Source organism: Lygodium microphyllum, chromosome 9, assembly GCF_053477565.2.
Source record: "Lygodium microphyllum isolate KBCC chromosome 9, Lygodium_microphyllum_v1.1.10, whole genome shotgun sequence".
Classification (NCBI taxonomy): domain Eukaryota; kingdom Viridiplantae; phylum Streptophyta; class Polypodiopsida; order Schizaeales; family Lygodiaceae; genus Lygodium; species Lygodium microphyllum.
The window spans coordinates 72,030,859-72,055,893 of NC_141143.1; the positions used below are offsets into that span (position 1 = coordinate 72,030,859).

Sequence of the window (25,035 nt, forward strand, 5' to 3'; positions counted from 1 at the left end):
GTTTGGATAGTGAGTTTGGCATTCCGTCTACTATGATGCCTGGAGCAAGGTAGAGTCATTATGCACCGCCTCATGAGAGGCAAGCTCAGAGTGAGCCATAGTTACAGATATCTAAGAGAGTCAGAAAACCAGTTGACAGGTTTACATACACTAGTTATTCAGCCCGCCATTATGCATATATGGCTAGTGTGACAGGTTACAAAGAACCTATAAAGTTTGATGATGTAGTTACAGATGATAATTGGTGTGTTGCCATGGATGAAGAGTATGCAGCCCTGCCTAAAAATGAGACATGGGAATTGGTTGAGTTTCCTGAAGGCAAAGTCCCCATTGGCTACAAATGGGTATACAAGGTTAAGTGCAAGTTAGATGGTTTGTTAGAATACTATAAGGCCAGGCTGGTTTCAAAAGGGTATGTGCAACAATCTATCCTTGACTATGAGGAGACTTTCAGTCCGGTGGCTAAAATAGCAACAGTCAAAACTGTCATTGATTTGGCAACATGCAAAGGATGGAAATTATGGAAAATGGACATCAAGAATGCTTGCTTGAACGGTGATTTGGTTGAGGAAGTATATATGGAGCAGCCTGAAGGCTATGTTCACCCACACTTTCCTACACATGTATGTAAGCTAAAAAAGGATTTACATGGGTTGAAACAGGCACCTAGAGCATGGAATGCTCGGATCAATAGTTATTTACAGCCACATGGATTTAGATTGGGTGATACAGATCACAGTCTGTTCACAAAGAAGACAAATCATGGATATGTGTTTCTAGTGGTTTATATAGATGATCTTATCATCATTGGAGATGATGAAGAGGGCATTGCTGAAATTAAATCATGTTTACAGGCTGGATTTAGAGTCAAAGACCTTAGTGAACTAAAGTATTTTCTTGGGATTGAGGTAAGCTCTACGCCTCAAGATATATGGCTACTACAGAAGCAATATGCTCATGACATGTTACAAAAGTATAGTATGGTTGAATACAAGCCTATGGAGACACCTCTTGATCAGAATGTCAAGCTGTAGATTGATGTTGGAAATGACATAGAGAATGTGACCATGTGTTGACAAATGGTGGGTAGCTTGATATACTTGACTATTACCCGTCCTGACTTATGTTATACAGTGGGGCTGATTAGTCAGTTCATGTAGAAGCCTCGCAAACCACATTTAGATGCAGTCAGGAGGATCATGAGATATGGAAATGGGTACTACAGATTATGGGTTGTTTTATGCATATGGAAAATCTCTGGACTTGACAGGGTTTACTAATACTGATTGGGTTGGTTGTGCCTATGACAGGAGATCAACCAGTGGTTATGCATTTGGATTGGGTAGCAGTATGATCAGGTAGCAGAGTAAGAAACAGCCTATTGTTGCATTGTCTAGTATAGAAGCTGAGTACAGAGGAGCTGCCTTAGTGGCTTGTGAAGCAGTTTGATTAATGAAATTGTTGAAAGACGTGGGAATACAGCTTGAAAGTAGAGTGAGATTTCATTGTAATAACCTCAAAAGTGTTATGTTGGCTAGCAATCCTGTCTACCATGCTAAGTCCAAACGTATTGAGGTTCACTACCATTTCATCGGAGAAATGGTTCTTACAGGGAATATTGACTTGATTCTTGTGAAGACTGAAGACTAGGTAGTAGATATATTTACCAAGTCTCTTGGTAAAGAAAAGTTCATATACTTCAGATAGCTACTTGGAGTTTATCAGATGGTTTGAGCTTGAGGAAGAGTGTTAGAATATCAAGCTCCTATTACTCTTCAGTCAGTCTATCTTTATGTGTGTGATCGACATTAGCTTAATATATCTATACATGTGTTTGACATTCAATAAGTCAGTGAGTTAACCACAGTTAGTCTTGGTTAGTCATACCTATGTGTGTAAATCTCTTTTAGTTAGTATGATGGAAGAATAATGGAAGGAGAACAACAATGAGCTGAGGCTCATCATCTGCTCCACTCTCTCTCTCTCCCTCTCTTTCAACAAAATTAGCTTCAAATGATGGCCAATCAATAGGTATACATTTCCATAACATTTAGGGACCATTCAGAACCACCAACTAGGCATCAAATGTCAATGCTATCTAAGTATAAACATAAAGTGCTTGTGTAACATTGTTTGTGGCTCCCTGTGGACTATGAAAAATAGTCCTAGACTAAGGTAAATCAGTCCACAAATCAATGCCAATGATAAACCACAAATGCTAGGTTTCAAGGGGATGTTCCCAAGTGCCAAACAAAGTTATTTCAAGCTGCCAATGAGTGCCAAGGGAAGGCTGAGGTAAAAAATGAGTTTTGCAAGTCTTCAAGCTAGCCCAAACAAGGCTGATGTTGCTAGGTATGATGTTGGTCCATGTGGCATTAATGGGGTGGAAGGAAGACTCAAGTAGGGCCTAAAGAAGGCCTACACAAAGCCTCGTCAAGCCTAATTAGGCACGAGCCAAGATATGAAATGGGGGAGCTCCAATGGTTGGGAGCTATGGCTGCCCCTTCTTGTTGTACCCTGCAAAACTAAAATAAACACTCAAGAGAATGCGTCAATACCTTTAAAGGAATGCCCTGAGGGTGCCCAAATTGACAGGATAGGTGCTCGGGAAGCTGGGGAGTGATCAAAGCTTGAAGTGAAAGGTGAGAAGGATCGAAGCTTGCACTCGGGAAGCTGGGGAGTGATCAAAGCTGGCACTTGAGAAGCTGGGGAGTGATAGAAGCTCGAAGGGAAAGGTGAGAAGGATCGAAGCTGGGGAGTGATTGAAGCTCGAAGTGAAAGGTGAGAAGGATCGAAGCTTGCTCTCGAGAGCTATGGTAGGAGAGAAAGAGCAAGAAAGAGAGAGATAAGAAATGGGAACTCCAACAGTCACAATGTGTGACCGGGCCTTCCTTTATTCAAACTATCACTAAAAGAATAAAGAATAAAGTGACGGTGAGACAGGCGCTCGCCACTTGCAATGTGCAGTGGCGGTGACTGTCAGTGTAGTAATACACGGGTAGCTAGGCGGAGGCACCTTTACCCCCAACAACCTCCCACTTAGAGGTGAATCTGCCCTAGTGAGGAGTGAAAAGAAAAGGAAAAAAACAACATGTATACATGTACAACAGGATGAGGAAAGACATCATCTCATCCCACGCCCATCAACCTCCTGAGGAAGGCGAAGCACTTTGTAGAGAGGCTTTTCATGAGCAGATTTGCAGGATTCTGGTTAGTCGAGACCTTGACAAGATTAACAAACTTGTCCTCAATGACCCCACATATGAAGTGATACCTCACCTCAATGTGTGAATAGCACTCATAGAATCTTGAAGCTCGAAGTGATCGAAGTGCGAAGTGAAAGGTGAGCTGGGGATTCTTGGCTAAGTGAATAGCACTCATAGAATCTGAATGCAGTGTAGGGGTAGCATCAATACCAAGGTCAGCAACCAAACGACCCAACCAAATGGCCTCCTTACAAGCCTCGGTGGCTGCAACATATTCGGTCTCTGTAGTAGAAAGGGTCGTGCATTTCTGCACCCTGGACATCCAAGAAACAGCACCTCCAGCATAGGTGAATACATAGCCGGAAGTGGACTTCCTACTATCTGCATGTCCTGCATAATCAAAGTCAATGTACCCCACCACTCCTGTATCCTGGCTGCCATAGCATATGCACATATCTGTAGTGCCCTTCAGGTATCTCATGATACCCTTCACGGCATCCCAATGCTTCTTGCCAGGTGTAGCCATATAGCGTGCCACAACACCAACTGCAAAGGCAATATCTGAACGAGTGGCTATCATGGCATACATAAGACTGCCCACTGCAGATGCATAGGGAATCTTGGCCATCTGGGCCCTCTGCTCATCTGTCAGCGAACAATCAGCCTGTGATACCTTCACATAAGAAGGGAATGGATAGCCAATAGGCTTTACGTCCTACATGCAGAAGCGCTCAAGGACATTATGAATGTACTCCCTTTGTGACAAGTAGAGAAGTCCTTGATGCCTGTCACGTCTAATGCGCATACCAAGTATATGAGCGGACTGTCCCAGATCTTTCATCTCAAAGATCTTCTTGAGTTGAGCCTTAAAAGCATCTAGCTTATCATGAGTTTTCTCTGCTATCAGCATATCATCCACATAGAGTACCAAAATCAATAAAGAACCATCATGAGCTTTCTTCGTGTAAAGACATGAATCCATATCACTCCTGTTCTAGCCCTGTGACTGCATAAAGGCATGAAACTTATGATACCACTCCCTAGGTGCCTACTTCAAGCCATAAAGGCATTTCTTCAATTTTCACACTAGGTGCTCCCTGCCAAGTTCTACAAAGCCCTTAGGCTACTCCATATAAATCTCATCATGCAAGTCCCCATGTAAGAAAGCAGTCTTGACATCCATCTAGTATAAATCCAAGTGAAGCTGAGCAACCAAAGCCAAGACTAAGCGTAGGGTGGTCATCTTAACCATAGGAGAAAAGACCTCATCAAAGTCCACACCATGCTCCTGCTTAAAACCCTTTGCTACCAATCTAGCCTTGTATGCTGGCTTGGGATGTCCAAGGGTACTTTTCTGCTTGTACACCCACTTGCATAGCAAAGCCTTCTTGCCCGTAGCCAAGGAAACCAAATCCCAAGTGTACACCCACTTGCATGGAAAAACCTTCTTGCCCGTAGGCAAACCCTTCATGGCATCCCAATGCTTCTTGCTAGGTGTAGCCATATAGTGTGCCACAACACCAACTACAAAGGCAATATCTGAACCAGTGGCTATCATGGCATACATAAGACTGCCCACTGCAGATGCATAGGGAATCTTGGCCATTTGGGCCCTCTGCTCATCTGCTGCGAACAATCAGCCCGTGATATCTTCACATAAGAAGGAAATGGATAGCCAATAGGCTTTACATCTTGCATGCAGAAGCGCTCAAGGACTTTATGAATGTACTCCCTCTATGACAAGTAGAGAAGTCCTTGATGCCTATCGCGTCTAATGCGCATACCAAGTATGTGAGCGGCATGTCCCAGATCTTTCATCTCAAAGCTCTTCTTGAGCTAAGCCTTAAAAGCATCTAGCTCATCATGATCTTTCCCTGCTATCAGCATATCATCCACATAGAGTACCAAAATCAATAAAGACATAATGCATCGAGGGCTGAAATCTATCAAGTGGACGTCTGTCTCTAGTAGACCGTCTTACGGCAGGCTCTGCTGCTTGCCCAACTACCTGTCCAACACCTTGACCATGAGCATCTACTGCAGCTGTAGGATGTCCAATTGGCTGTGCAGGAGCTCTCGGATCCTCCTGAAATATGACCCTGCGGATCTCAATAACTCTCTCAGACTGCCTATGCATATTGTCTTCATGGAAGACTACATCATGACTGCGGATGACTTTTCGCGCCTGCGGATCCCAAAGACAGTAACCCATCTCACCGGCATCCCCATAACCAAGAAAAATGCATTTGACACTCTTAGGATCTAGCTTTCTTCTCTTGTCTCCCTGGGCACATGGCAAAATGCCTCACATCCACAAAGACATGGAGATACACATAAGAGGGAGGTTTTCCAGTCCATACCTCCTTTGCAACCTGGAAATCCAAACCACTAGAAGGTGATCTGTTTATGACATGCACAGCTGCACTGACTGTCTCAGTCCAAAAGCTATGTGGTAGGCCTGCATGGCTAAGCATACTGCGTACACGCTCCTGGATGGTTCTATTCATCCACTTAGCCAAACCATTCTGGGGGGGGTGTAGGGGGCGGTCAACTGACGCTTCATACCCCTCACATTACATAATTTCTCAAAAGCATGTGAGACATACTCACCCCCATTATTTGTCCTTAGGAATTTTAGCCTATACCCATAATGGTTCTCAACCAATGCAAGCCATCTCTGAAACATAGCCAAGACATCGGATTTCAGCTTAATGGGATAAGCCCAAACTTTCCTTGAAAAATCATCTATGAACATAACAAAATACTTTGCACCACCCATAGACTGACAAGGCATGGGCCCACAGACATCCGAATGTACCAATGCCAAGGACTCACTCATGCGTGGCCTACCAGACTTGTTATGCATAGACCTAGTCTGCCTGCCATAAAGACAATGCTCACATGAATCAAAACATGCATAATCAAGGGGCGGTAAGTACTACAAACCAGAAAGCATTTTCATTCCCTTCAAAGACATATGGCCCAAAAATGGGTATGCCAAAGAGATACATGTGGGATAGAACCCACAGACAAAACATGATCAAGGGAAGAAGCAGATACAATCAAGGGATAGATGCTGCCAGCCTTGGCACCTCTCGCAATCACAAGTCTGCCACGAGTGATCTTCCATGTAGAGTCTCCAAAAGATACATGATAACCTACGTCATCAAGCTGTCTAGCTGACATGAGACTGCGTGTCAAAGCAAGTACATGATGTACATCCTCATAACAAAAATACTGCCAAAAGGAAACTGCAGCCTAACATCACCAATGCCCAAAATATCAAGAGAGCTGTCATCACCCAAGCACACAGAACCCGAAACAGTACGGTATGAATGAAACCACTCTCTACAAGGTGTCACATGTAAGGACGCACCTGAGTCCAAGAGCCAACACTGTGCATACATAGAGTGTATCTCTGCCATCTGCCAAGCACTAGAAGAAGCTGCAAGGATATAATCATCATCAACATCCTTAGGCTACATAACATTGATCTCTTCAATTTTAACACTGGACTTTGCAAGCACTATGTTGCAATTAAAAGACTTATCATGCACTTTTTCTTTCCCCTTATCTTTGCGCCTTTCATTGCGCAGTTCATGGAATTGTGGCCTAATATGGCCCTTTTTTCCACAATGGTGACAAGTAACATCTGCACTCCTGCCATGGGATTTGCTACGTGACTTCCCACGAGACTTGGATCGAGATTTCTGAGAATCCCATCCACGGCCACTGCCATTGCCATGCTTTCCATATCCATCATTCCTACCTTTAACTGTCATAGCATGCGACACAGGAGAGACATCCAAATTTTTACGGTTAACCTCTTCTTGCAAAAGAGCACTCTCAACATCAGATAATTTCAAGGTAGCAGTAGAGGCACATAATGCAGTGCAGAATATATCCCATGACTCATTAAGAGTACCAAGTAAGAAAAGAGGAGTGACATCCTCTGCAAAAGTGATGTCCTGCGAAGTCAAGTTCTTGAGTATAGCATGGAACTGGCTCAAGTGAGCAGACATAGTCACATTCTCCTTCATGCATGCAGATCCATAAGTTGCTTTAGCCAATACATCTGACTCACTGGACTTTTCTTGTCATAGAGATTCTTGATTTTATCCCACAACTGCCATGCACTCTGTTCTTCCTCAAATACATTGTAATGAACCTGTTTTGTGAGAGATAATACAATAGTAGACTTGCATAACTCATCAAGCTCAAGTCATTCCTCATCTGGCATAGTTGCAGGCAGTTGCCCGCTCAACCTCAATGGTTTGATATGCGATTTCTGCACCAATACCTGCCAAATTTGGCTCTTCCAATAAGAGTAATTCGTACCATCAAGCTTAGTGATGTTGAAAATAGCATGATCAGTGGACGAACTCATCATAATGCAGGCTGGAAGATTGTAGACAGTTCAAAACTGCTTGTTGTTTACTACAGAAAATGACAAAAAAATCACCAAAATCGAGAGAAAATGGCAAGAGAAGTGTAACCAAAGCTACTTCCACCAAGTACTAGTGAAAATACATCATTTTAAAATATTTTAACATGAAAAATCCATGTCAGTCCGGAGTTATATGCTTGCTATAATAAATGACAGCAGGGTACTATGAGAGGCAATTGCTGACCAAATCACTACATAAAGCCAAGAAATGATAGCCAAGACATGACCAACCATAAACAGGCATAAATCAGCACCAAACAGTTATCAAGACCCTGAGCAAACACCCAAACATGTCACCAAAGCATCCGTGAGTGAGTAGGCATACCCCCTGGACAATAGGGCAAAGTATACATAACACTGGCAAGACTTGACACCAGTAGGTGTATGCTCACAAGAGTGCAAAGCCCAAGCTCAGGTCAAAAGCAACTCCAAGATATCAGTGCATGAACCATGCAACATGTAAGTGTAAGAGATCCCAAAGTCTCAAGTATCTGCAAAATGCTCAAATAGCATAAACCTCCTGCTCAATGTCGGTCAAGCAAACAAGATGCTCCCACTAGCTCAAAAGGCAAACAAATGAGCTCAACAGCTCAAGCAAACCAAGTCAAAGTACCAAAGACAGGTAACCAAGACAATGCCTCAATAGCATCCAAGGTCGTAATGGAAAAAGCCAAGTCGTAACGGAAAAATCCAAGTCAATGTCCAATGCTCAAGGGAATACTCAAATGAATTTCGAGACGAGCTCAAACAACTGCCATCCACAGCCAAAGCATAAAGCATTCACCAAGACATCATAACCAGTACTGGTGGGTAGCCTAGGCATAAACCATGTCATAGATAAAATGCCAGCTGCAAAGAAGTGACAGTCAAACCCAAATCGAGCTCTAATCTCAACTCAAAAGCATTCCAGAGCATTAACAAGACATGTGACATAGTCCAAATACATCATGACATCATGTCGAGTAGCCGGGAGCACCCTATGACCAATAGGCATAACCCAACTGTAGCATAAATAGCTTCAGCCCTGAAGTTTCTAGCAGTATATAACCTCTGTGAACTGAGCAAATTAGTGCTCAATCCAAGCTCAAATCCATAGGCAAACCATAGGCATACATTCCCGTATGTATAGGCACCAACCGAGGCATAAACGGGCATCAAATGCCAAGACATGTAAGCATAAAATTGAAGTAACATGTGGCTGTCCTGTTTTGGACAGATTTGGGATTGTTCAAAACAGTCAATGGCTGAGCTAAATCAGCTCCAAATGCATATCAAATAAGAGGCATAACATCCACAAGTGATCCGGTATCAAGAGACATCAGTAGAAGCATCACATAAGCCATAGGCATACAAATACATGCTGTCTCACAGAAATCTGTTGTAGAATATTCTGTCATCAAAATTTGGCACATCCAACATACCATCGCGTCCGGATTATGCCAAAACCCCAACTTAGGCTCTTCCCTTGCTTGAATCGGGTTCTGAATGCCCGAGATATGACAAAAAGAGTGATTTTTGGGCCAGATTTTGAAACGTGCGCAAAAAAAAAAAGTGAGCTGGCTGGGGGGGTCTACTGTCCCACATATCAACAATGGGGCCCAAAGGGGGCACAAATGGGGGCCAAAGAATGTCTACACCAAGCCTCAGCAAGCCTTGATAGGTTGGAAGCAAGATCTAGGTGAAGGAAGCTCCAAGAGGTGTGAGCTATGGTTGCCCACAACCTATGAAAACCCTGTTACCTGGACCTGTGGATTGAGATAAATCTCTAAAATAATGAAGCAATACCTCAATGTCAATGCCCTGATGGTGCCTCAATAGGCCAGGAAGAAGCTTGGGAAGCCGAGGAGTGACGGGAGCTCAAGAGAATGAGCTATGGCTGCCGAGAAGGAGATCCAATGCGAGTCGAGAGTCGATGGAAAGTTGAGAATGCCACGAGCCAAGCTCAAGAGTCGGAAGCCGTGCTCTGATACCAGTTAAAAAGTGAGAAGGATCGAAGCTTGCACTCGAGAGCTATGGCAGGAGTGTAAGAGCAAGAAAGAGAGAGACAAGAAAGGGAAACTCCAACAATCACAATGTATGACCGGACCTTCCTTTATTCAAACTGTCACTAAAAGAATAAAGAATAAAGTGACGGTGACGGGCACCCGCCACCTGTAGTGTGTAGTGGTGGTGATTGTCAGTGTAGTAATACACGGGCAGCTAGGCGGAGGCGCCTTTATCCCCAACATGAAGGAGTCGGATATGGCTACTAAGAGAGTGAGAACCAATGGTGTAGGGATTCGAATGAATACTGAAGAAGTCACAAACCAAGCTCGAATGCTCAAGCAACAATGCTTTGATATCAGTTGAAAGGTGAGAAGGATCGAAGCTTGCATGGGAGAGCCATAGCGAGAGAGCAAGAGCAAGAGAGAGAGAGACTCACAATGTGGGAACTCCAACAATCACAATGTATGACAGACCTTTCCTTTATTCATCTGTCACTAAAAGAATAAATAATAAAGTGATAGTGAGGGGCGCCCGCCGCCTGCAATGTGCAGGTGCGAGTACTGTTAGTGTAGTAATACATGGGCGGCTAAATGGAGGCACCTTTACCCCCAACAATCTTATGGGTATAGTCATTGATAAAAGTAATAAAATACTTTGGATCACCTAACGACTTGCAAGGCATTGGGCCCACATGTCAAGATTGTGGGAGAGAAGGAAGGAGTCTCACTTGTAGCTTTCTTGCTTGCATAATGGGGGAATACACACAAAGGTGGAGGCTGAAAACAATTTTCCTCTTCTTAGTTGTGTAAGACAAAAATAACTCTCATACAAAGAAATAGAAGAACCCTATATATGGGTCTCAAACCAAACTCAACTAACTAAGGTGGCATACTAACTGAACCACGAACTAGAGTAGATAAGGATAGCTGTCATCTAGCTATTATTTATGGGCGGTATACCAACCGCATCTACAACTAACAAGTCGGTGACATAAATACACAACGGTCACCCTGGCATATCAAGAGTGGAGCTCGATATCTCAACACTCCCCCTCGAGCTCAATCCCAATTCCTGCACACCAAGCAAGTCTCTGAACTTGTGCAGCTTCTCTGCGCCCAATGCCTTCATGAATATGTCAGCTACCTGATCCTCTGTGCTGACATAAACTAGATCAATAAGACCTACTAAAACCCTCTCCCACACATAGTGATAATGCACCTCAATGTGCTTTGTTCTAGCATGATATACTGGGTTATTTGCCAAGTGTATACTACTCATGTTGTCACAATAAATGACAATTGGCCCATCTGTAGGAGGCTGATGCATATCATAAAGTAGCTTATGCAACCAAACTACCTCACATGCAGCCATTGCTGCATCCCTGTACTTAGCCTCTGTGCTCGACAAGGCAACTGTAGGTTGTTTCTTGCTGCTCCAAGTGACTGCAGCACTCCCAAAAGAGAACACATATCCACTGGTAGATCGTCTATCAGAAATACTACCAGCCTAATCAGCATCAGTGTATCCATGCAACTGTATCTGAACCCCAGTCTCATAAAATAGTCCATACTGCAATGTGGACTTCACATACCTGAGTATGCGTCTAGCCACATCCAAATGTGGTTTCCTTGGAGCCTGCATAAACTGACTTACCAATCCAACAACATAGCTCATATCTGGACTGGTAATAGTCATATAAATCAAACTTCCTACTATGCGTCTGTACATAGTAGGGTCTTCGAGAAGCTCACCTACATCTGCGCTCAACTTCACATTCTGCTCCAAAGGAACTGAAATAGGCTTACAGCCTGTCATCCCATATTTGGACAGCATGTCCAATCCATACTGCCTTTGCAAGAGCCATATCACACTTGGTGATCTAATCATCTCAATGCCCAAGAAATAACGCAGCTCTCCCAAAACAGAAAAATGAAAGCAACACTGGTCCTCTTACCAGAACACCGCGAACTTGGTTTGCTTTCTTGAGCTCCTCACCACGAACAAGGCTCTGATACCATGTCAAGATTGTGGGAGAGAAGGAAGGAGTCTCACTTATAGCTTTCTTGCTTGCACAATGGGGGAATACACACAAAGGTGGAGGCTGAAAACAATTTTCCTCTTCTTAGTTGTGTAAGCCAAAAAGAACTCTCATACAAAGAAATAGAAGAACCCTATATATGGGTCTCAAACCAAACTCAACTAACTAAGGTGGCATACTAACTAAACCACAAACTAGAGTAGATAAGGATAGCTGTCATCTAGCTATTATTCATGGGCAGTGTACCAATCGCATCTGCAACTAACAAGTCGGTGACATAAATGCACAACGGTCACCCTGGCATATCACGAGTGGAGCTCGATATCTCAACACCACATACATTCGAATGAATAAGATCCAAAGACTCACCTATGCATACCCTACCAAACTTTTTATGCATGTTACATGTGTGCCTACCATCATATACACAATGATCACAAGACTCAAAACACTCATAGTCAAGGGACGAAAAATACTGCAAATGACTAAGTATTTTCACTCCTTTCAAGGACATGCGCCCAAGGTGATGATGCTAAAGAGATACATATGAAACTGCATCTCCTACCAAAATATAGTCAACTGACTGAGATATAAGCAAGGGGTAGAGAGTATTGGACTTAACACTATGTGCAATGACAAGATTCCCACGAGTAATCTTCCATGAGGAATCACCAAAAGAAACTACATAACCTGCATCATCCAAACTATCAGCAGAGATAAAGCTATTCGTGTGAGAGCCAATACATGATGTACATCATGAAGAGTAAACATGCAATCTAAACCAAACTCATCACAAGACCAACTATCTCCAATGCCACATCATTACCTAAACGGACAAATCCAATCAAACTGCAATAGAAGTGAAATTCAAACGACTACTCTATGAACACAAAAACTATATTTTAGTCTTAATATAGACTATCAATGTTTCTTTAACATTTTTAATTGATTATTGTGTAGTAGCAAGAACAATATTGTTGAGAGAGAGATAGAGAGAGAGAGAGAGGGAATAGAGGTAGGATGAGAGACGGGAGATATGGAGAGAGAAGGGAGAGAAAGGGGAAGAGAGAAAGAGGAAAGGAGAAGCACAAGATTTTGAAGAGAAATTGACATTCTTCTCATTTCCCATCCAACATCCTCTTTAAATTGTTGTTGCATGCCCTCTTCACCATCCAACCTTTATCTCTCCAAAATCTTATCCATCTTCTTTATTATCACACTTCATATCTAATTCAATTACTCTACCTTCAATACGCATTTGGTACTTTTAGCTTTTAGTTTCCCAAGATTATTGAAACATATATTCTCCTCACCTCCTATCTCTCTTTATCCTATCATCCAAATCCGCATAAGAAGAGCTATTATTTCCCTAGCCAATGATATCCTCCTTTGTCATATCAAAATCCTACACAGCCCATTTTCTATCGAAGTACCACTCCCTTGTCTTGCCTTACTCCAAGCCCAAGGGTGTGTGAGCTTATCAAGACTAATGAAGAATCAAAGAAAGCGGAAACATAGATCTAGAGTTAATACGCTTGTGATGACCCCGAAACAACAGAGTGTAGAAGTGGGACAAGAAGCAACACGTGCAAGAGACATTCCCATCATGCCAAATCAAGTTCAAGTGCCCTTCTTCCTATGCCTTATTATATACTTGTGATATGTTAGGTTAGATAATAGTTTCTATTACTTTGAATGAATAAACAATCATGTTTGAATATCTTATGATGTTACATGACTTCAATATAGATAGATACTGAGGTTGACACTATATAATTTTTTTTTAAAGGATTATCCCCTCCCATTATGGGATTAATTTGTGCATTATATGATAGTTCTACAACTGTTTAGCATAAATTTTATGCTAATAACATTAGTACATATATTGGACAAAGGAATAAAATTATAGCTAAGCTGTATGATAGGAATACTATTAGGATTTCCTTCTTTAGATCGTGTTTTAATTAAGTATTACATTGAACTTAGTTTGTATTCACCATTAAAGAAAATTAGATTTAAAAAGGACAACATGTTATTTTAGCCCATCTTGAAAATAAGAACAATAAGTTAAGAACTTCCCAAAATAGTCTAACTGAAAGAATAAGAATAACTAGTCCCGAGACTAAACTAAAGAACTTTCAAACAACAACAACATCACTTGATATGTTGGACTTGGCTTGACATTAATAAAGCAACCACACAAAAGCCAGCCGAGATTGCAAAGAATGAGCTCATGATATTCCACGCTTTTTGTTATCAGATCACTTGCTTTCACTTAACCTCATCAGAATTTCCTTTCAAACATTGGCATCAAATGTCCCCCTTCTCAGAGAGCTCCTATCTGCAACTCCCAAAGTGACTATGATGCTCTGAAGCTTCTTACTAACTTCCTTCATGGAGGGCCTATCAAGCATGTTCTCGTGCAAACAATCAAGAGCCAAATCGATAACATTCCTCATTGACTTGATTGCATCTGCCGAAGCCCCGTCCACAAGCTCTGAATCCAGCACATCATCTACCCTGTTTTGCTCTTTCCTAGACTGAACCATTACTACCAGGTTCACATCATCCGGGCTTCTCCCAAAATCAATTGCCCTCTCAGAAGTCACAAGCTCCAGCAAGACCACACCAAAGCTGTACACATCACTCTTATCAGTTAACTTATAGTTCCTATAATATTCAGGGTCTAGGTAGCCCAATGTGCCCTGAGCACATGTCGATACATGCGTAAGGTCGGGCTCGGCAAGGCGTGAGAGCCCAAAGTCTGAAACCTTTGCATTCATAGACTTATCCAAAAGGATATTCCTCGACTTCACATCTCTATGATAAATGGGTGGGTATGCTGCAGAGTGTAGATATGCTAGCCCCTCTACAGATTGAAGTCCAATCAATAATCTAGTTCTCCAATCAAGAAAACTATTTTGCAGGCCATTCAAGTGATCATACAAGTTCCCATTTGGCACATACTCATAAACCATCAAAGGTAAATCACTCTCAACACAACACCCTAATAGCCTCACCAAGTTTTTGTGATTGACTTGAGAGAGGACGCACACTTCATTGAGAACTTGCTCTATGCCTTTGATGTTGCCTATCTTAGCTGATTTTATAGCCACCACTGAACCATCATCTAGGATTCCCTTGTACACTTCCCCGAACCCTCCACATCCCAAGACTCGGTCACGTGCAAAATTCCTGGTTGCTCTCTTCATCTCCTTGTCGGTAAACAACCTTGCAGACCTTCCTCCACTATTTGCAGCCAAAACCATAGTCCTCTCCAACACAAGCTTGGCATGGGCAATGTGTGCGCACCTTCTCTTCTTGTATGCCTTGAGAGTTAACGAGGCCAAAACTATAAGACCAACAAGCCCTAGAGTGAGTCCTGCAAGGAGACATGTAAGAAAATAAGACAGGGCAGATCAAACCTGAAATTGTGGCTTCCAGGACTGATTCCGGAAAAATAAGATTTACCTATGGCATATTCCCTTTTATGACAGCCGATACTGTTGCCTTTCCTGACACAATGAGGAGCTGTAGACACCCAAAACCCAAGAATAATGTGGACTGAAGTTTGGCTTAAAATGATACCAGAGTCAATTCAATTGTCAATGAGAGGAGACTTTCCGACCCACGCAAAACATTGAGAAATGCAAATGCATATTTGGTTATTGGTGACACAAATACCATGAAGGTAAACAGTAAAAAGTTACCAAAACAGCAAACATGCACAGTACCTTCGGGGCATGTGCCTGTGCTGGATTCCCAGAGGTAGCCCTTGTTGCACAAACAGACCTTCGTGAGGCCAGTTGCAGAGGTGGGCAGGCATGTGGAGTTCCCACCACACTGGCTGTCAGACGAGCAGGGGGGCTCATGGGCTTCGTTCCACTGGAGCTGGAGGCCAAAGTGCCAAGAGCTTGGCTGGGAGCCACTGACCCAATTGACCAGGCTCGTGTATCCAGTGTCCTGGCTCGTAACGGGAAACGAGTGCCGAAAAATGGCAGCGGCAGAAGTAGCGAAGGAGCAGCAGAGGAGGTTGCGGCAGCTCTTCTGGGGAAAGAGTGTGCGGATCTGGATGCAGGGGCTCTTGTCCTTGCAGGAGAGGATGGGGGAGGACAGCAGGAGGGAGGAGGCATTGAAGAGAACGACTGTGTTGTTGGGGCTAATGGAGAAGGCAGCAGAGGGATCCAGGGAGAAATTGCCAGCGGAGATGCTCTCTCTGGTCATGCAGGAGCTCCCTAGGAACTCCCCCGTGCTGATGACCACGGTGCGGGTGCGCACATCGATGCTCTGCACTGGGTAGCTCCCGGACAGACCCCTGATCTGCAACTCCCCCTTGGAAGTGCATGTGAGAGGGTACAGAGGGTGCCCGCAGGAACTCCCCGTGCTGAGTGGATATGGCACGTCCAGCTTGCCGCACGGTGGGCACATTGTAGCTCCATATTGTGCAGTGGGATGGAAGAGGAGGATCAGCAGGAGGAGAAGAAGCTGTACTAATGCTACCATTGATGCTCTTCTATGTGGAGAGCCGCAGTAATTTTAGTGTAGAGATAAGCGGGGAAAGGAAAGACATGCACAATGAACACTAAGTACTAGAATCTCACGGAATTGGACACGTGATATCCAAAAAGGATGCTTCTGATTGTTCGATAGAAAATGCCGCCTGGGAATAGAATGCCCTCATGAGCAAAGAGCTTATTAGTCAAATTGATTGTTGATGAGTCGTATTCTGTTATCTATCGTTGATAAACATTGAGTCGGATGCTCTCCACCGGACGTATCACAAGAGTCTCAGGAGTCAGGACTAAAAAGTATGTACTCTTTTGTGAGATATACACGGTGTCTGTGTGTGTGCGTGTGTAATTGACAGTGCTGCTAGATGAAATGAGCTGCTACTGTTGTCCAAAACAGATGATGTGGTCTGGACTATCCATCCGTGATTACTTTACAACTTTTAACAACAAGAAACCATTCCAAATGCAAAGGCTGCACTTTGCCTGAGCCTTCTTGCACGACCTTAAACAACACTCCCTCGCTTTGACCCAAATATATATCACAAAGCTTCAGGTCGTGGCATGGCTCCTGTATGGAATCCCCAAGTCCCATCGAGGAGACGACATCAGTAGGCACAAGCGCAGCTTTGATTAAAGGCTAATACTATGCCAGATAAACCTCGTCGTAAGGCTGCAGTAACTGGCACAGTAACAAGAACGAGCACAGTGCCCCTGCTGGTGTCGAGGACACGTCGTCACCACCTGCGTGCTAACAGAGCAGAGTTCATCCGTTAAAACTGCACTGATGATGTGAAGAGGAACGCCGTGTTCTTCTGCGAAGGGGCTCTTCCGTCGTGAATGCAGGCTGCTGCTTGAGTGGTTCCGCTTCTGCTTCTTGTCTCGTCATCACCTACTTGGCTGTCAACCTTTGTAAACCCACGAGTCCCCACTTCATTTTCCCAACTTTATGTTCTTTTAAAAACCAGGCAAAGTTCCAACTACCATTGTGGCATCACATCCCACTCTCCAAACGTCTATAATTATTAATGAGAACAACTCCTCATACCTTATACTCGCAAAAGTCCTAACCCTTCTATCTCTTTTCCCTTCGTCTTCCGGAAGCTAAGCTTTCCCTTCCAACGTCTCAAACTTTCTCTCTTGCTTTCTATCTTCCACACAAACGTTTTATTTTGCACTCGTCTTGCATGCAGGTACTATATTTTATATTGAAAAGATCAGCAAAGATGGACCCTAGACATTAAGGCACGTAAAACATGTTCAATTCTTATCATATCCAAGAAAATGCATTGAATAGACTAGGCCACTTCACGGCAGTTTCGTTGCCCCGAAGCAACGAGCAAGCAATCCATTTCTCATCTTTCTCTCTCCTCTTTTCCCTCTTCTCATCTTTCTCTCTCCTCTTTTCCCTCTCTGTTCCTAATTTTTTTCTTCACCTCTCTCTCTCTCTCTACCTTCTATTTTAGTTTATTTTTTCTCCTCTCTTTTTAAAATAAACTAAAATAGAAGGCACTGATGATGTGAAGAGGAACGCCGCGTTCTTCTGCGAAGGGACTCTTTCTCGTCTCGTCATCACCTACCTCGCTCTCAATGTTTGAGAGATGGGAAGAGAGAGACATAGAGTTATAATCACTACACTTTAAAGCATTATCTACTTGGTTGTCATCACCTACTTGACTCGTCATCACCTACTTGGCTGTCAACGTGTGTAAACCCACGAGTCCCCACTTCATTTTCCCAACTTTATGTCTTTTTAAAAACCAGACAAAGTTCCAACTACCATTGTGACATCACATCCCACTCTCCAAACGTCTATAATTATTAATGAGAACAACTCCTCATACCGTATACTCGCAAAAGTCCTAACCCTTCTATCTCTTTTCCCTTTGTCTTCCGGAAGCTAAGCTTTCCCTTCCAATGTCTCAAACTTTCTTTCTCTTGCTTTCTATCTTCCAAACAAACGTTTTATTTTGCACTCGTCTTGCATGCAGGTAATATGTTTTATATTGAAAAGATCAGCAAAGATGGACCCTAGACATTAAGGCACTTAAAACATGTTCAATTCTTATCATATCCAAGAAAATGCATTGAATAGACTAGGCCACTTCACGGCAGCTTCGTTGCCCCGAAGCAACGAGCAAGCAATCCATTTCTCATCTTTCTCTCTCCTCTTTTCCCTCTCTGTTCCTAATTTTTTTCTTCACCTCTCTCTCTCTCTCTACCTTCTATTTTAGTTTATTTTTTCTCCTCTCTTTTTAAAATAAACTAAAATAGAAGGCACTAATGATGTGAAGAGGAACGTTGTGTTCTTCTGTGAAGGGACTCTTTCTCGTCTCGTCATCACCTACCTTGCTCTCAACGTTTGAGAGACGAGGAGAGAGAGACATAGAGTTATAATCACTATACTTTAAAGCATTATCTTGAATAAAACACAAATCACATTCTTGAAACTCAAGACTTGAATAGGAGATACTATAAACAAATATATACTAGTTCTTCTGCTGTCTTTCTTCTCAAATGATCTTTATCAAAGCATTGTACAATGTATAATCTGAATTTTCTCAAAAATTATTCATGAGTTTGGGGGCTAGAAGGTATATGCTCTAGCAAATAAGTAATTATATAGGTGACAATATACATCTCTTAACACTTCTTATGAGGCAAAGGATTGGTAGAGATGCATTAAAGAGCAACATAGGTATATCTTGTCATCCAATCTCTTCTAATAGAGGGATTTAAAAGATACATACTTTTGGAAAATTACTAGTTATAGGATACAAAGTAGAGCATCCTAATGAGGTATTCCAACATATACTTTGCCATTAGTGCCAAAATGCAACAAAATGTATGTACATGAAGATCATTGTACAAAAGATTATTGGAATACATAGATTCAATAGTGCACAAGAGGCCATTAATAATGAGCCATATATTGTAGACTTCCTTGCATCACCATGAAATCTTTGGGTGTAGGCTCTGATTGCATCCTCTTTCAAGACATTTAGTCATTGTTATAAATGGCCACCATTCCATTACTTGAAGATAATGCCCAAGTGCTTAAATGGGATATTTGTGGCTTCTTGCAATGCCACCATTTCAATGCTCATCATATGCTCATGTGTTTTTTTACAATTTCCCACACAAACTTCAAGCTTTGTCATTGATCTTGATCTTGGAAATAAATGTAAATGCTCCCTCTCCTAGACAAGGCCTTGGCAAAAAAGAAATTTATGTGGGATGCAAAATGTAGAGAGGGAGACATCATATGATTCTATGTGGACTTAGGGCTCTATTGTGCTCTCTTGCATGCATATTATAGATGCATCATCACTACATAACTCCAATTGTGCATGTTTGCATGATGAGCTCTTTGAGTAGGCTTTTTCCTTGTACATTTGTAGCAACAATTGAATTGATTGCATCCTCCTCTCTTCAAATGCTAGCTATGCAAAATGGGTTGGAGTAATGTCTTTGCTATGACCAAAACTTGACCCATGATGTGTCTAATTTCAATATGCCATATCTTGGATGTTTGAAACCCGGCCACAGCTAGATGTTGGGATGGGAAAGCCCTTTGAAGGCTATTGAATATATCTATCGACAAGTTAATAATAAATAGGTCATATGTGCCCTTATTGTTATGGTCAAAGACTACTCAAAGGTGGTGCTCATCTTACTATCTTACTATATTATTTTGGTTGTAGGCTTGAAAAGTCCCCAACCTCCAGAGGGCTTCCTGAACCTACCACCTTTTCCAAACCTCACTTTTTCAATTAAAACCCCCTCCCCTCCCCTCTCTCTTAGGTATAGTCTCTCATTTTCTCTTCCCTCTCCCCTTTTTAATTTCAAGCCTCTTTCCCCCCTCTCCTTCTCTCTCTCTCATTGTAGGGCCTAGGCTCTCTCTCTCTCTCTCTCTCTCTCTCTCTCTCTCTCTCTCTCTCTCTCTCTCTCTCTCTCTCTCTCTCTCTCTCTCTAATTAAAACCCCCTCCCCTCACTCTCACGTATAATCTCTCTTTTTCTTTCCCCCCTCCCCTTTTTAATTAAATCAAACTTCTCTTATATGTAGGGCCTAGGTTTTCTCTCTCTCTTTCTCTCTCTCTCTCTCTCTCTCTCTCTCTCTTTCTCTTTTAATCAAATCAAACTTATTTTTAAATCAAAAGTTTCTCTTTCTCTCTCAATTAGATTAAAATTTTTAAAATAAAATTTTATTTTAATTAAATATTTTCAAAAACTTTTTAGACATTTTGAGAGGGAGATAGAAAAAGGAGAGAGAGAGAGAGGAGAAGAAGAAGAAGAAGAAGAAGAAAGAGAAAAAGAATAAGGGGGAAAAGAGGCAAGAGAATAGTCTTTTTTAAATTAAACATTTTTCTTCCCACCCTCTCCCCTCTCTCTCATGGTAAAGCCTAAGTTTTCTCTCTCTCTCTCTCTCTCTCTCTCTCCTTTAATTAAATTAAACTTCTTTTTAAATCAAAAGTTTCTCTCTCTCTCTCTCTCAATAACATTAAACTTTTCTTTTAATTAAACATTTTTAAAATATTTTTTAATTTAAATTTTGTTGATATAGTCTTTCACACACTTTGAGAGGAAGATAGAAGAAGAAGGATAACAAAAGAAGAAGAAGAAGAAAAAGACAAAGAGAGGGGAAATAGAAAAGAGAATAGTGTTTTTTAAATTAAACCTTTTCCTTCCCCCGCTCCCCCCTCTCTCTCTCATGTGTAGGGCCTAGGTTCTCTCTCTCTCTCTCTCTCTCTCTCTCTCTCTCTCTCTCTCTCTCTCTCCTTTAATTAAATCAAACTTCTTTTTAAATCAAAAGTTTCTCTCTCTCTCTCTCTATTGGATTAAACTTTTTAATTTAAACTTTTCTTTTAAATAAATATTTTTATAATATTTTTTTAATTTAAAATTTTTTGTCATAGTTTTTCACACACTTTGAGAGGGAGATAGAAGAAAAAGAAGAAGGAGAACGATTAAAAAAAGGAAGAAGAAGAAAGAGAAAAAGACAGAGAGAGGGGAGAAAGAGAAAAGGGAATAATTATTTTTTAATTAAACCTTTTGTATATAGTTTTTGACTTAGAGAGAGATTGAGCGCAAATATATAATTTGAAAGAGAGAGAAAATAAGGGGAGAGAAAGGGAGAGAGAGAAGAAAAAAGAGAGCAAGAGAAAAAACTTGAAAGAGAAAGAGAGAGGAAAAGAAAAATAAGGAGAGAGAGAGAGAGAGAGAGAGAGAGAGAGAGAGAGAGAGAAATCGAGAGAAAGATACAGAGAGTTAAAAAGAAAGAAATGGAGAGAGAGGGAGAAAGAGAGAGAGAACAAAGAGAAAGATAATTATAGAGAGAGAAAATATAAAATTAAAGAGAGAGAGAGAGGAAAATAAAAAAGAAAAAGAGAGGAGAGATGAGGAAGAAGAAAAGGAGGGAAGGACAAAGAGAAGAAAAGTTGGGAGAGAAAAAATAAAAGAGAAAAAAGAATAAGTAGAAGAAGAGAGACATTTTAAACAAAAGAAAAAGAAAAGAAAAAAAATTAAAGAGAGAAGAAGAAAAAAAAGGAAAAAAGAGGAGAGGGAGAGAGAATGAAAAGAGAGGAGGGAGGAGGGAGAGAGAGAAGAAAAGCGGAGATAACAAGTCTAGTAGTAATACCTCCACATGGTTTGATTGACACAAAGAAATACCTTGATCACACTACTTGAACTAAATGCCCAATTTCGACATTTCAAAATCTAAATTCAACTCAACCTTAAAATCAAAAATATGTATCTCGTTAGGACTAATGAGCAACATGTCATCAACGTAAGCCTCAATGATCAAGGGCACATCACCCTCATGTCTAACATATAAGGCGCTCTTAATTGGACTATTTTTGAAAACCATGTGTAGTCAAGTATGCATGTATCTTATTTTCATACTAAGCATTTTTCAATCTATCTACTTTGTTTTCTTGCCCTTTCTACACAAAACCATGGCTAAAACACATACACTTCTCATGTAAACCACCATTTAGAAATGCAATGTTGATATCCAACTATTAGACATTCCAAACATTATAAGCTACGAATGGTTGTCACATGGCAAGTGGAACTAGGAGGAGAAAAAATAAACTAAAATAGAAAGCAGAGAGAGAGAGAGAGAGAGAGAGAGAGAGAGAGAGAGAGAGAGAGAGAAGAAAAGCTGGGAGGGAAAAAAAGGAGAGAGAGAGAGAGAGAACTAGGAGGAGAAAATATAAACTAAAATAGAAGGCAGAGAGAGAGAGAGAGAGAGAGAGAGAAAATTAGACACAAGGAATTGGGGGGAGAGAGAGAGAGAGTGAAGAAAAAAGTTAGAAATAGAGAAGGAAAAGAGGAGAGAAAGATGACAAATGGATTGTTGTCACGCAGCGAACTGCCGCAAAGTGGCCTAGTGTTCCGCACATGCAAAGTTCATATGGAACACTGATTGCATTTATACAAATATTTGAATACAATTTCTTTGACTCCTTCAGATGGTAGTGTCACCACTTGCCATTTCTAAGATAAACAAATGAAAACTCAAGTGAATAAGATTTAGAAATATGATAAATAAAAGTTTATTTTATATTGGATTAAAAAACATGATAACAAGTAATTTTAAAAGGTTAGAATGACACTTAATTAGATAATATTTAAAAATAATTATCTAATTTTATGTTATCTAAAACAAAAAATTGCAACCAAAGTCATGTTCAAAACATTATCAACATAAAATGTTTACATGCATTCAAATGCATGTTTTCTCTAGCAAACTTAAAAATGAAGATTTTAAGGTTCATATTCTAGCAATGCCAAGTTGAAGGAATTTTTCTACTTGTATTATGAATGTGAGTGCCAGTCGCAAACACAACATAAATATAAGTACCCCTTAATTAAATTTATTTTGGCATGAGGCAAGCCTATAACATACGTAAAAGTGAATGTTTTACTACTTTGACTTATTATTGAAGTGCAACTGTGAGTCTTTCACATTGGGAATAGCAAATCCAAGCATGTCTTTTTCCTCTATTGTGATTGGGAATACAAGGCTCTAACAACACAACAATTCTATTATCCAAGTTTTTGAGATATTATAATTAAACTTTAGAGGAAAAGAAAAGGGAAGATGTTTGATAATCTTGAATCCCCTCCTAGAAATTATCATCACTATTTGTGGTTGTGGAAACTGTGCTTTATTAGGCTATTCTCTAGTCATTACATCTCAAGCTCATACTAGGGTGCATACATCAAAACTACAAGCTATCATACTCTCCTTACAACACTAAGTTTAACCTCTAGGTCCCTCTCCTAGGAGAGGATTTCAAACCTATTGATCAAGTGGAAGAGAAAAAGAGACTAATGAAACTTAGAGAGAAGTTAATCATGAGGAAGGGTAGCTAAACATAACCAAACAATCAAAGATAGAGGAGTAAGATAGACTATATAATAGCCCCTACAACAAACCTTTGAAGGTTAATCCTTCATTCTTACACCCTCTATAATTCAATCAGAGAGAGGGAAGAGAGATAGCAATAGAGAGAGAGAGAGAGAGAGAGAGAGAGAGAGAGAGAGAGAGAGAGAGAGAGAGAGAGAGAGAGAGAGAGAGAGAGAGAGAGAGAGAGAGAGAGAGAGAGAGAGAGAGAGAGAGAGAGAGAGAGAGAGAGAGAGAGAGAGAGAGAGAGAGAGAGAGAGAGGAGGAGTAGAGATGAGAAGGAGAAAAATATATTAATGACAAAAGGTTTAAGATAAAGAAGAAAGAAGCATTAATAAATTGGGTCCTATTTGATCTTCTCCACTTGCAATTATCTTCTCATCAACCCATCATCAATATCATCTCCATCTCCTAGCCAAAATCACATCACAAATCTCCATACATGTATCAAATATCCATATCCATATCCAAAAATTATTGTGGCAATAGCCTCTCCAATCTTAGTTTCCATCCTCAACCCATTCAAAACCATCTCAAGTCTCAATTCTCTATTAGCCAAAGAACAACTATCCCAAGGACTACCCTTCTTCATAAGTGAGAATCTCCCATGTCTAGCCATATCCTATACCTTCATCTTATCCTTTCTCCTTTGAAAGCTTTGTGCTCAAGAATATTCAAGTTTCTTCAAGACCAACAAAGACATCAGGGAAATGGAATGAGGGATGCACTAAAAGAGTTTGCATGCTCATGATAGCTCCAAAGCAAAGGAGCGTTGGAGTTGGACAAGATGTGGCATATGTAAGCAATGTTCCTATTACAAAGACAAATGATATTGTACAATGCAACTACTAGAGTTTCAAGCATCCTTATGATATCTCAAGGCTTTAGTAGGTAGGCATTAAATTAGTCACCTAGGAGATAATTTCTGAAAGGAGTGTCCCCTCCTATGATAGGACTAGTCCTTTTGTAGTACACCATCTTGTGACAGTCATAGCATTACATGCCATCATTTGATAGCTATGAGAATGATGATGATAGAATGGTTAGTAGACAGAGAAATAAATCTATGGACGGAGTTGTATGCTAGATTAAATATTATAATTTCCTTCTCTAAGTCATGGTCAGTGAAGCGTTAAGTTAAACTTAATTGAGGTATCCTCAAAGAAGTTAGATTCGAAGGGATGCTAGTTTAATACTTAGTCCTTGAACTCAAAAGGAGAAACGATAAATTATGCACAAATCTATGATAGTCTAGGTAAACCTAAAGAATGGATGATCTTGACAAGGCTAAGTAACCTAGATGTTGTTTTAAGAATCCAAAGTTTCATCAAGCCCTTTGTCGATTGGAAGAAATAAATAAATGGAGTGAGTGTATTTTAAAATAAGGAATGTCATTTCCTTGTAGGATTTTTTGAAAACAAAACAAGGCTTTATT

At 41.0% G+C, this 25,035-nt stretch overlaps 1 protein-coding gene across 1 annotated transcript; it reads right to left on the minus strand.

The window, feature by feature from the left end:
• Positions 1-13,740: 13,740 nt before the first annotated feature.
• LOC148031170 (wall-associated receptor kinase-like 20) lies at positions 13,741-17,126 on the minus strand. The gene is made up of 3 exons (XM_087684707.1): positions 15,412-17,126; positions 15,149-15,208; positions 13,741-15,059 (listed from the first exon to the last, which is right to left on the minus strand). The coding sequence occupies exons 1-3, from the start codon at positions 16,178-16,180 to the stop codon at positions 13,975-13,977; spliced, it is 1,914 nt and encodes a 637-aa protein (XP_087540833.1). The 5' UTR covers positions 16,181-17,126; the 3' UTR covers positions 13,741-13,974.
• Positions 17,127-25,035: the final 7,909 nt, after the last annotated feature.

Bases quoted from the DNA above. Each gene is read 5' to 3' on its own strand.
- LOC148031170 (XM_087684707.1), bottom strand. From the start codon at position 16,180: ATGGTAGCATTAGTACAGCTTCTTCTCCTCCTGCTGATCCTCCTCTTC. The intron at 15,209-15,411 runs GTACTGTGCATG...GGGTGTCTACAG, and splicing joins CACAGGCACATGCCCCGAAG to CTCCTCATTGTGTCAGGAAA. The intron at 15,060-15,148 runs GTAAATCTTATT...GTCTCCTTGCAG, and splicing joins TAAAAGGGAATATGCCATAG to GACTCACTCTAGGGCTTGTT.